Source organism: Plectropomus leopardus, chromosome 22 (assembly GCF_026936395.1).
Source record: "Plectropomus leopardus strain MGB_pleo_1.0 chromosome 22, ASM2693639v1, whole genome shotgun sequence".
NCBI lineage: Eukaryota > Metazoa > Chordata > Actinopteri > Perciformes > Serranidae > Plectropomus > Plectropomus leopardus.
This window is the reverse complement of record NC_142197.1, coordinates 15,022,854-15,035,684: the sequence shown is the minus strand read 5'-3', so window position 1 is coordinate 15,035,684 and position 12,831 is coordinate 15,022,854. Positions and strand designations below refer to the sequence as shown.

The 12,831-nt window shown below is 38.3% G+C and overlaps 1 protein-coding gene across 5 annotated transcripts in view; it reads right to left on the bottom strand.

Annotated features, from left to right (window-relative positions):
- Window positions 1–12,831, bottom strand: part of grm8a (glutamate receptor, metabotropic 8a) — a 320,341-nt gene that overhangs the window by 83,542 nt on the left and 223,968 nt on the right. For all 5 annotated transcript variants that reach the window (XM_088072610.1, XM_088072609.1, XM_088072612.1 and 2 more), the window contains one exon: window positions 4,770–4,973. In XM_088072610.1, the coding sequence (XP_087928736.1) occupies window positions 4,770–4,973 (204 nt within the window). The remainder of the gene's footprint in view (window positions 1–4,769; window positions 4,974–12,831) is intronic.

Genomic DNA, 12,831 nt, shown 5'->3' with positions numbered 1-12,831 from the left:
GCCCTAAACAGATCAATAACAAAACCACTTTTAATTGGAACTCACAAATATACCCAGGCATATACACATAAACACACATAAAGTTGCCGTCTCAAAAGTTTTAAATCTTGAGCGCTGTCGATGTAAACAACCCAGATAAGAGTAACTGCAACAAAGATTCGCCCAACAAACCCCATCACCCTTTTCCTGCCCCGAAGACAAAAACAGCAGAGAGGTTTAAGAACAAAGAAATGGAAAAAAGTACCCAAAGTTTAGGTTTCTTAGAAGACCGTAGAAGATATTACATTTGAACTCTGAAAACTGTCGTTAGAAATTGACATATCGTGCCAATAATGTACAAGCTTGTTAATGACCTAGGCTGTTTTAAAACCTAAATTTGCCACCAAGGTTTCTTTTTACAGTCCACTGCAAATCATTATGCCAAAGCTCTCTAGTGAAAAACTTGAATTATGAAGGTATTAAATCCCCTACTGTTTTTTTGGCAGCAAACTTTGCTCTTTGTTGATTTTATCAGTTTTATTTCACCTCTGTGTTTTATGGCAATGCAAACAAATGAACTCACCACATAAAGAAAACTTGTTTTAGGGAGCTGGAAGAGCAATAATTCAAGGCTGATGTGTACAACATTTTCTTATAGTGTTTCCAGAAATCCAAGCGAAACAAAATGACCCAATGGGAATAGACCCAGGAGGGACCTATACATGTCTATGTGATTTCAAAACTTGCTGGTACAGTAGAGGCAAACACAGGATTCAGAAACTACCTAAAAGTCAGTATAGACACAATGCTTCTCCTGATGTACTGCAACAGCTGTTAAACTGATATTCACCAGTGTCAATACATCTGGGTGCAACAGTGCATTTTCCAGTTAGACTCACATATTGGTGGGATGAGGCAGCATAATGTCTGAGTACTTTGTGTGTAATTCCACCACCCAGTGCAGTGCATATCCATTGCTTCCTTCTCTTCCTTCTTGCATCTTTTGTTCAACGACCAACATATTCTACTCCAATTTTCATCATGCATTCAGTTGAGTGCGTGTATCTGTCTATTCTCAGTTAATCTTGCAAACTAGCGGGACCATTAGCCTTATATTTTGTGTGCATGTTTTTGACTGTAAGCTCAAGGAGCTCTCAAGGTTGCAGTGATTCACAGTTCTTGAAAAACCTGTTTAACTCTTGCGTGTGTGACTGTTGACTCCTCACTCCCCCTAAGAGACCTCAAGTGAACAACAAAATCATATAGCAAAAGGCATTTTCAGCAATCGTCTCAGCTAAAAACAGGCTTTACCATCTGTTGCAAGCACATTTTTACCTTCATTATTGCTCCATGGAAAATTTTGGCCTCATTTTGTACCGGAGCATCTGCTGATTAATTCCATACCCAATATGATATAATACACATAAGTTACTAGAGGCAGGTGTTTTACTGGCCATAATGTCTGAGGTCTGTCTCCATACAGCCAGTCCACTGCGGGTGCACCTCTATAATGTATATTGCATACTGTCTCACCTGTAGCTAAGTCTGCTGAAGTCTCAGCCCCATATGGGGTGCACACTCTACCAGTTGAATTATCAGACACACATGGCAGATATCTCCACTCTACTGAGCGCACTTTTCTAGTTTTCATGTTTTAGCCTGTTTGATTTGCTTAATTTGAATGGTGTCAAAATGTGATGCATTCATGTCTCATTCATGCCTCCTTACTCCCATATTCTTCCTTTCTTCTAAGAAAATACTAGAGGGGAATATTGTGTGTGAAATGCACAATTATCTATTTATACTTAAGTTGTTTTAAAAGAATTTAATGTAATTGATCAGTCAATTGTACATTTTTTATGGATCTGACATTTGTGGACATGCAACACAGACAGATGCTGAAAAAGGCAGGCAGGCACTGAACAGAAGCATTACAATACAAGTCAGGTCTGTAGCAGTTGATGCTTTTATCTGGAACTTTCTGTAGAGCTATCTGAAGGTGTCATGGGCATATGAAACATTTGTAATGGCAGATGCTTGTCTGATAACACCAACATCAAACCGTTATTCCCATATCATTTTAGCTCCATCTAATCGAGTTTTTTTATGTTCTCTCAAAACACTGCCACTGAGAAAGTTGCGGCACATTTTGTGCAGGGCAACTTTCAGTGAATGAGGGCTCGGTGATTCATTGGGGTATAAAGTTTGTGACCTTGTGGTTATGGGATGATTTCTCTACCTCCAGGCCAGCAATAACAGAGCAACACACCTGAGCACAAACCTGCTGTTGCAGTATGAAACAGCAATCAGTGCCCGCCTGTGAATTGGTTTTCGACAGTTCTAGCGATGACAGACGGAGATAGTGCGGGAAACAACAAAACACTGACACATATTTCTGCACACATTCCTACACAGACACATTCATGCAATTTCAATCTTGCCTCTAAAACTAAATCAGACAAGCGTTTCTGTAATCTCACAATAAGACTCCCTCGTCCTCCTACTCCCTAACCCATATGTATTCCACACAATACTTGATAGAAGAACGCAGGAAATGAAAAGACAGACAGAAAAGCAGGTACTAGCACATCGGGAGGGAAATGGATTATTAAAAGAACATTGAAATGAGGTGTCTGCTATTATTTAGAAGGAAATTAGTGAATGTTTTTCAACCATTTAAATTTGTCAGCGGCAGAGGATTTTGGAGAAAAAGGGGAAAGTATTGAGCACTGCGGGTTCAAAGTGATACAAGACCACATCAGCAAAATATAAGCAGTAATAGTTTTAGGAAAGCAGCAAGATTAACTTCATTTTTCAAGGTGAGCCACATGATGTGTTCTTATGATAAGGATTAGAAGAATTAAAAAGGAGACGGGCTTAGCATTGTTAAAGGATGAGCTGAATTGGTAAAGTCAGGGTGGACAAACTTTACAGGACTACTGAGTGGTTTTGGAAGTTTTTGAAAGCTCTAATTTGCCCTTTTTTGACTGAATAACTCAGCAGTTTACATCCTAATTGTTCATTATTTTATTTTTTGCTATATTATGTATCATGGAGCATTTGGCAGAGAATGTTTTGATTTCTTTTTAGCCTATGCAGCTGCAGAGGAGAAAATATGAAGGGCGGGATGATACGAAGAGTTGTAAGGTCAAATGATTGCTTAGTGCATTTTGCTTTGTAAGATGTTAACTATGTGTGAATCTGTAGCCCCTTTTACACTGCTCAAGGCGGGGATATCAAAGCACGATGCCACCTCACCATTCTGTATAACGTGCCCCAGGGATGCATTTTTCTGTAGGCCAATGTAGAAGCATTGCCTGAACATTGCCTGCTCCCTCGTCAAAAAGCCTATGGGACTTTTCCATTGGATTTTGGATATTTGCAGAAAATAAGCTATGTGGTAAAAGTCTTACACCTTTTGTTCAGCAAGATAATCCTCACAAATCATCACCACTTTCAGGATTTTTGAAGCCTAAATGTCATCCCCAGAAATAAAAAGCTATTGCCACGCTAACACGAACAACACTACGGTTGCCAACGCTACAAGGCTGAAAAGCCGTATTTGGTGCGGTTCAGGTTGATGACGTCACATACTCTCATTAAGCCACTTGTTAGCAACTGTCTTTTTTAAGACACATAAAAGCTTCAAAGTTTGTCAGTTGGTTACTTATTGACGTATTTTATGTTACAGATGTTACAAAAAAATCCATTGACTTTGCAACTGGAGAACTGGAACTGGAACTGGAGGTCCTAAAATGCTGACAGATTTCCTTTCTTAAGTTTTAACTCATTCCTAAGGGTTCTCCATAAAAAAAGATATGTTCTATCATCATCATCATCATCATCATCATCATCATCATCATCAAGAACCAGTTCCACACAGCTTATCACCTCTTTGACCTCCAGCTCTCAAGTAAAAGATGCAGATCCATCAGAGCAAAGACCAGCAGGATGTCAAACAGAAATTTCTCCCATGCAGTCACGCTGCTAAACAAATCTCCCCAGACCACCACCCTCCCCCCTTCCCCTAATCATGAACTCAGGACTTAAATATGCACACTACAGGCACTTCAGCACATGCACTTTGCACCTAGACTACTGATTTGCAATTACCTCTTAAGCGTCATTGATAACTGTCATTATTATTTTCTTTAACTCTGAAAGTTACTGTGGAATTTCAGCACTTTACCATTCTTTTATTTGTACTACATGCTCAGGGGACATGCTCCACTATTTCGTAGTTTTTAATCAATGACAACAAAGAATAAATAAATAAATAAAGACTATTCTATTCTAAAACACCAAAACAAAGTCTATGTAAAAGGACAAGATAATGGGTGGGACTAGTGTGATGTTTTGACGGTGTATTATGAGTGCAGCCCACCCGAGCGGCGTGCTCAAGGAAGAAGAACAGCAGCCATAAATTTCTGCAAACTGGGAAAACAATGATATCCGGGAGCCCCTTACCCTCTGAGCAGAGGACAAGATCAGCCGCCATATAACAGGGACCGTAAATGATTGCCATTACCGTACTATACCATTATTATTATTATGTAGAAAGGGCTGCAGACACATATGTTATATGTCACACTAGAACCAGATGCTTTTGTGTTTGATTCCACATTACCAATATGCTATCTAAAATTTTCATAATGGATCAGCACGCTGCTGCTGCCTATTGGTTCCGTGTTTAAATGCAAAGGTGGCTTAATGTAGGGACTTTGTAGTGGCTCTATAGAATGACCTTTGTGTAAAAATGGCTTGTGAGTCTGCATGAATGTTTAACTTACCATTGAAGCTGACTGCACGAATGTGGCTGAGCAGCTCTTTGCCATCGATGTTGTTGGCCATGCGTGGACAAAGGCCTGGATATCCGTAGCAGAGCTCCCGGTGCATGCGGTGCAGAGCGTGGGCCATGGCATACACCGCGTCCATCACAAACTGAACCTTCCCCTCTTGTTCGTAGCTGGAATCACGACCAACTTTTTCTAAACCTGAGGGAAGAAGAAAATAAGGTGGTCAGAAGGGAAAATAAGAAAAAAAAATGAAAGACTAGTATTATTTTTCTGGGAGTCATTTTGAATTTAAGTCACAATTAGGCTGTCCAGCTACGGTGTGACCTAGTACTGTGCACCACGTACTAAACACGTGTGGAATGTACACAATCAGGCAATGACGTACAATAACAAATAGAGATCAAAGTAAAAGAACGTAGGTAGCGTTCAGCAAAAGGAGAGGCAAAAAAAATGATGAAAGGACGTCAATTGGTAAAGAAGAAAAATTGGGGTGAAACAACAAAAAACTTTAGAGGGGTAAAAAGAAGAGATGAAAACAGAAAAAAGAACTAGGGTGAGACAGGTTTGACCATCAGACATGGAGCAGGGCACTCAGCCTGACAATGACAAATAACGCCTCTCGATCCATTCTCACCCTGGTAGCAAAGTTACAGAAGAAAGAACATGTTCCTTCTTTACATCTCCTGGACCACTGATAATGGCATTTCCTTGTAAAGGAGAGGTACGAAAGTATTCAGAGAACAAAAAGTGTACTTTATCCTCTTCACATGGCAGTGCGTTGAGGTCTGTTTGTATACAGAGGAAACTGCTTATAGAGATGATGTCTTTCATGGTCAAACTGATCACTATAACCGGATAATTATAAAAAGCATTTTTTTTCTACCCTTTGCCTTATTTCTCACCCAGCTGTCTAATTGACATTTGTATGTTTATTACATGAACAGGGTTACCAAATATTTTCAAGGACAACATTTCAAAACTTTTCCATGACTTTTCAAGGACCCACAAACTTTTCTTGACAAACGTCCCTTGCAATTTTTAAACATATAGATTCAAACTATAATTTCATAATTTCAGCTAGCTGGCTAACATGAAGTTAGAGAAACATTAGAGCTATGTTAAGAAGACAGCTACGGAAAATAAATCTGCCAATATGTTACATAACATGGAAGGTTATCCACAGACTACGGTAACATTTTTTAACATACAATAAAATTCCATGACTTTTTCTAAAATTTTAATTGTTTTCCCTTATGTCATCACTTTTCCAGGACTTCAGAATATGACTGTGTAATTCAAGGACTTTTCCAAGTTTTCCCATGACCATGGGAACCCTGATGAACATAAGGTAATTAAAAAGAGAGTTTTGATATCTACTGATTTTAATTAAATATTTCAAAATACATTTCTGCTGTTTCATTACAGGAGCATTTTCAGAGTTACCGCACATGTTCTTGAACAAAATTTAAAAACTTTTCAGTTACTTTTTAAGAAAACATCAATATATATGCATGACCATTCACAATGTATGAAATGAACATTGCTCCATCTCAAAAATGTGGTACAATTTAAGTAGGCCATAGCATGAGTATGGATGCTTTGGAATTCAAAATCTTACATGGTAAATCACACTGTCACTACATTATTTTTCTCTTATTCAAATCAGACTCAAACTCTGCTCAAACATAATCCCAGCTAGTATGCACACACGCCGTGAGAGACAAAACATAGAGAGAAAACGAGGATAGTCTGTGATGGTCTACAAAATGTAGTCACGCATTGACACATTTTAGAGCTAAATGAAATCAACAGCTATGGAAAATTGTTATTATGTGACGGCTTATCCACGGAAGATTACTTTTGCAATTATTTTCATTACACACAACAAAATTCCATGATTTATTCAAAACCGTTAAGGATTTTACTATTCCATGACTTTCCCAGGCCTGGAAAATAACATAACAGTGAAACCTCTTATTATCATTCCACTTCATGAGGACGGCTTTCAACACAAGTGCTCCTCGTGCGTATTCATTTTCTGCTGTGAGGAGACTACATCGTTCATTGAGAGAAAATAACTTTCTTTTTCCAGTCATGATTTTAATGTGCACACAGCACCAGACTCAGGCAGCCAGCTGGAAGCAGACTGCTTACTGCAAAAGCAAATTATCATGGGAGTAAAGTAAAAAAGAAGAAGAAGAATTAAAGGAAAGTAGAATTAACATTGTTTTTCCATATATTGTCATGCATAAAAAGACCACAAATAGACACTGTGCTGACTATTTGATTATTTTAAGTCAATTATTTTGACACCATTTGTATAGGAATGATTTTGTCACAAGCTTTTCTGACGGTGACTCGATGCATTAGAGCTAAAGTTAGCTTTACACATTTGGACCAATACACAATACATATTTTTCTACTTATTTAAGTATGCTCTCTTGTATTTTTCTCCCTTTTCTCCAGCTATGTGGCTTATCTTATTTCTGCAGCCTTAATTGCAGATGTAATTAATAAATTAATTACTGCAGAGTCATTTTTAAGACCATCTATTTTGCTATTTGCATCTATTTTGTGAGAAAGCATATTTGCATTTGGCCTTCATGCTTGAGTGCATATATTGTGCACATATGCACACAGGCCTAGTTGCAACTTATCAAGAGGGATTTATATAAGGACTCGTTAGCATAATGAGCTAATGAAAAAAGAACGAAGTGAAAATAAACCTCCTTGATGCATTAAGATGGAAATCAGCGATTGATTATAACGTTCATTTTCTCTGTTTTTCATCAAAAAGTTCAAGGAGTGGAACTACATAGTAAGTCCAAACATCCCAAACTCATTATCTTTTTCTCCTTATATTTCTTTAACTTCTGCCTTTTGCTGATTCATTTTGTTGTTCTACCCTTATCTCTTATTTCTGCCTCATTCTCTCTTCCCCTCTTTTTCCTTCTATGTGTATCATTTTTTTCATATTCCCTCTTTCTGTCCTTCCCTCCTTTGTCTCATCCTCCTCCCCGCTGCCTTTGCCTGAGCTTTTTTCACCCATTTCTTACAAGTATCAGTCACCTTCAGGCAAACTGAATCAAAACTCGTCTGGGCTGAGTTGAATTAACAAGACCAGAGGCCCCTCAATCAATATGAGAATCCATAAGGAATTAATGGGGTCCTGAGAATGAAATCCAATCTGCAGTTATAGACGGCTGTCGGCTGTTTTGTATGCATGTCTGTATTTGTGTGTTTGTTGTTGGTGGTAGTGATGGTGGTGGTGTCCCAGTGGGCAGTGAGTCAGCATTGTCTCCCTGCCATGTGTTCCAACTAAGCAGCTGATTTTGGACTAATGTTCTCCTTTCAATCCCTGGATAACAGAGCTGTGCATTAGCTATAAGTAAGTATGTGTGTGTGTGTGTGTGTGTGTGTGTGTGTGTGTGTTTGGAAGGAGGGATAAAGGATAAAAAAGCAGGCAATAGAGCTTTTCCATGAAAAATCAACTCTCTCACACAACGGCGAGCTTTTCAGCACCTCTGGGATGATATAATGTGATGTTATGTAAACAATAAACACAAATTCAACCAATCAATACAAATTCTGCGCTATTTTGCAATCTTGTCCCACATCTGCAACTTTTCAGCAAATCTGATCAAAATTCAATGATAGCAGTCCTTTGCATAATGTCATCAAACACACTCCCTTGTTTCTGCTTTTGAAGATGCAGATACATTTGTGTGGGACACAAACGTCTCATATCTACCAACAAAACACACCGCTGAAGACCGTGCTCTGAACCATGCCAAACATTTTGGTAGAACAAAAACATTTTTTCTACCACAAAGCATGGTATGGCTGAGGAGAATGGCTGAAACTTGTTGTACACAGACAAGAAAAATTGCCATAGCAGACACCTATCATTAGCACATGAATTCCTGATTTATGGCTAAAAAAAAAACATGTTTTGTAAGGTCCCCATGACATCGAGCTTTGACCTTTAACCACCAAACTTGGAGTCCAAGTGGACATTTGTGCCAAATTTGAAGACATTCCCTCAAGTCCCTCCTGAAACATCACTTTCACGAAATGAGACATATGCAAGCTCACAGTGACTTTTCACCACCAAATTGTTATCAGTTCATCTTTGTGTCCAAGTGGACATTTGTACCAAATTTGGAGGAATCTCTAAGGGTGCTCTTGAGATATCATATTTACAAGAACGACACAGACAAGGTTATATGACTTTGACTTTTGACCTATGACCACTAAAATCAACTTGCTCAGTTCATCAGTGAGCCCACATGGACATTTGTGCCAAATTTGAAGAAGTTGCCTCAAGGAGATGTTGCGTACGTACATCGATCCACATCATGCCTCCAGCCAGAGCTATCGCTGACACAGAGACACATCTTAAACATTGCAACATGCATCAATTTGTTTCTTTAGAAATGCTGCTGTGAAATCAGGCATTTTAGGTTGCAAAAATCCCCCAAATTGACAACAAAATCCTGGAGGGACTGGCTTGTCTTCGGTGTGAGACACTTGCATTCATATCTCTGTCAGATGCAACACCCTGTACCCTGTTTTTCAATCCTGCAAGGAGATACCGCAGCATATATTCTGCTGCAGCACCATGTTTGTCATTCATGGTTGCACACTCTTCCGCATACTGGTGCCCAGTGAAACCACATCCTCCTGAGCCAAAGCATAATTCTTTCCTGGCTGTCAAACGGTTCAAATCTGTGACTATTCATTTTGTGGCTGCGCATGTAGCAGTATTGAGTCTGTGAGCACACGCAGTGTAGTGATCCAGCAGGTCACGGTTTGAGCAAAAGAGCGAGACAGGGGGTCAAAAATCTATTGAGTTGTTTCCAAGCATCAGGCATGAAAAAAAACAACTTGATGCTCATCACAGTTGGCCCACGTGTTGTTTTGTGTATCGCTGCCTTTAATTTGACATTTCATTAGAAAAGCAGCTGCACAAATAACAATAACCTTTGTTCATCCAGAGAAGGCATGCACCTTTTGGCCAACAACCTGCTCAACATTCATGATTACACACATTCACACCTCAGTAGTCGCTGAGAGATGGGAGAGCTTATTCTCGTTAGTTTCTAAAATCCTGGCCACGAGCCTAGTTTTCTAACCTCAGAGACAAATTTATATTTAATTGTCTTTATTTCCTCCCAGTCATCAACAAATTGTATAGTGTAAAATAACCATTACTTTTTTTTAGGTGCACATGAATGCCTCTTTTTTTAAAATTTATTTCTTATTTTTTATTTTGAAATGTACTGTATTTCTTATCTCTAAAAATACACTCTTAAATCCACAACCTTTAAAAAGTGTCAGGTAAATACATGCCTTACAATACTACTGAGGCCAAAAGTTTTTTTAGAGGTTTAAAACTCTTGTCGTGCCCTGAGGTTACTCTGGTAGCAGCCTCAATAATGTGATTGATGCTACTAAGCCCAGTCAAAAGCCTCTGTGCAGCAGGGTGAGATGAATACTCTACTGGACCAACCGCTGTGTCAGGTGGAAACAAAAACCAATAGAGACATGCAGCAAGGTGAAGCTAATGCAGCTAACTGACTGGCTAACTGCCTTGATGAAGCAAATCGGGAGTCAATGCACTGCTCTTGTCATTAATCAAAGGGCAACTGCTGCCCCTATACAAAGAGCGTAGATCTAACATTACACAAAGAGTTCATGGAAGTCGACTCTCGGATGTTTTCCACCACTTTAATCTATGCAAAGCACCAATTAAAATAGTACAGATCCACCATTTAAGCTATAGGCTGACATAATTGAAGTGTGCTTTCTGCGGATTACAGTATCCAAACACATTTGCAAGTCTTTTATCCCTCTTAGGGTAAAATGATTTTATCTGCAAATAAGATGTTGGAGGAATGGCCTTATAACTCAGACTCTCATGTGACACCCAATATATATGGCATGTTGTGTTACTTTTGCAGTTTAATATGTTGAGAATCGAGCTTCTGTGGTGTAAGATGGCTTTGTAGCTAAAACGACCTAGATGTCATCCCCCACAGAAGGAAAAAAGAGTACTATATTTGACGCAAAACCTCTACAGCGCTCCACTAGAGCCACTAGAGGTTGGTGCTGTGGAAAAATGCATGACCACCATAATTTACTATATTACACAGATGCGGGCTATGAGAAATGGTGCGATTTTTGGCTTTGAGAGTTAAAACTCTGTTTGTTGGTGTTTGGAAAGTATTAGCATATGTTGTGCTGTTTTGGCCATACATTATAGGAACAAAACTGTTAAATGTATAATGTGTGAGCTCTCTCAAACTTTCAAAATCTGTTAAAGTTTGAAAAGATTTTTTAGTGTGGAGAAGCCTTAAGACACTGCATGGCTACCTGTAGTGATTTTTAAGTTATTTTACTTGTTTATAAAGCTTTAAATGACCTTGCTACTCACTACATCAGAGAATTTCTCTCATTTTATATTGAAACCAGATCACTAAGGTCCACCACTGCTTTTCATTTAAATGTTCCCTATGTGTCCCATAAAAGTACCAATGAGAGTGCCTCCTGTTTTTATGCCCCTAACCTGTGCATCTTAATGCCTCTGCATATTAGAATGCTAAGCTCTCTCTGTATCTTTAAATGAAAATTAAAGACCTTTGTAATCTGGCTTTTAATTTGACGTAATGTTATTATCCTGGGTTTGAAGTTTTAATCATTGTTATTTACACTGTTTATCCCTACGGTTAATTTTATTTTGTTCTTTTAACTTTTGCTTATTCATATCTAAATTTTATTGGTGTAATTTTCAGTCTTGCAAAATAGTTTTTATTGTTGAATAAAGTGGAATTGAAGAGACTCTTAAACTGTTAGGAGTATTTTCATGGGTGGTTTACATAAAGAGAAAAGATAACTAAGAGTTCCATTCAACAGTGCTGCTTATTTCTCTGTGCATATGACAAAAAGGGTTATGACTTTTGAATGTTTTTTTTTTTTTAAACTGATACATGAATGGTTGGCTTTGACATGCTTGTTGTAACCACAAAATTTAAAGTTTAATCTGTAACTATTCATTTTATGAACACCTTTTGCACAATATCAGTTGTTTTGCCAAAAGCTTTTCTGCTGGGACTCTTTAACTTCTAATATGAACGCTCACTCAGGGAAGGTAACTGACTTCACAATGCCTATGGCCATATGGCTTATTGTCATAACACTCTCTCTCTCATACACACACACAGACACACACACACACACACACACACACACAAACACATGCAAGACCATAAACACAGACATCTGTGTATGCAGACTCGCATCCACATTGTCTGATTATGCGTGGAATGTGTATCATCCGCTGCATTGCTCCCAGAGCGTCAGTGTTAAGGTCTGCAATCTCTAAAACTACTTAGATGGTAATACCTCAAACTTCTTTCTCATTGAATAAGGAAATGTGGATTTGAGCACTAGGTAATTGGTCATTTGTGCCACATAAACCAGAAAGCAATATATATTAGTGTCTGAGAACAGAGCATTTTGAAACATCTCTATACAGTCTCAATAATCAACAAAAGGCCTTTCAGCTGGCTGCTTAATGTCCTACCATAATTACAAACCTCATTATGTTAACAGTCGATAAATAAAGATAAACAAGACATTAATTAGTAAATGCTTTCACAAGCACATAACTTTACATATTAAATGGGAGACACTAGAGTGACACTATACCCCAAAATCACGCTTTCTGGCATCAAGCACAAGCCAGCACGAGAGTGCTTTTATTTGATTACTGATAATTTGATAATTTATTTAATAATTTGACATGATTGACCCATTCATGGAGTATCCAATTTATGTTTTTAAGCTTGTAAACACCATGTTCTGTTGAAGGAGAAACTCAAATATGCTTTCTGGAGTACTCCTGGATGTATATGAAGAATATGAATAACCAGATTTTTCTTTGCTCATGTAAACACCATATCCCGAATATGATCATAACCAGAATAACCCTCATAAACAAGTTATTCATGTCCATGTAATTGCACTCATTTACGTACTATTAAAACATACTGGC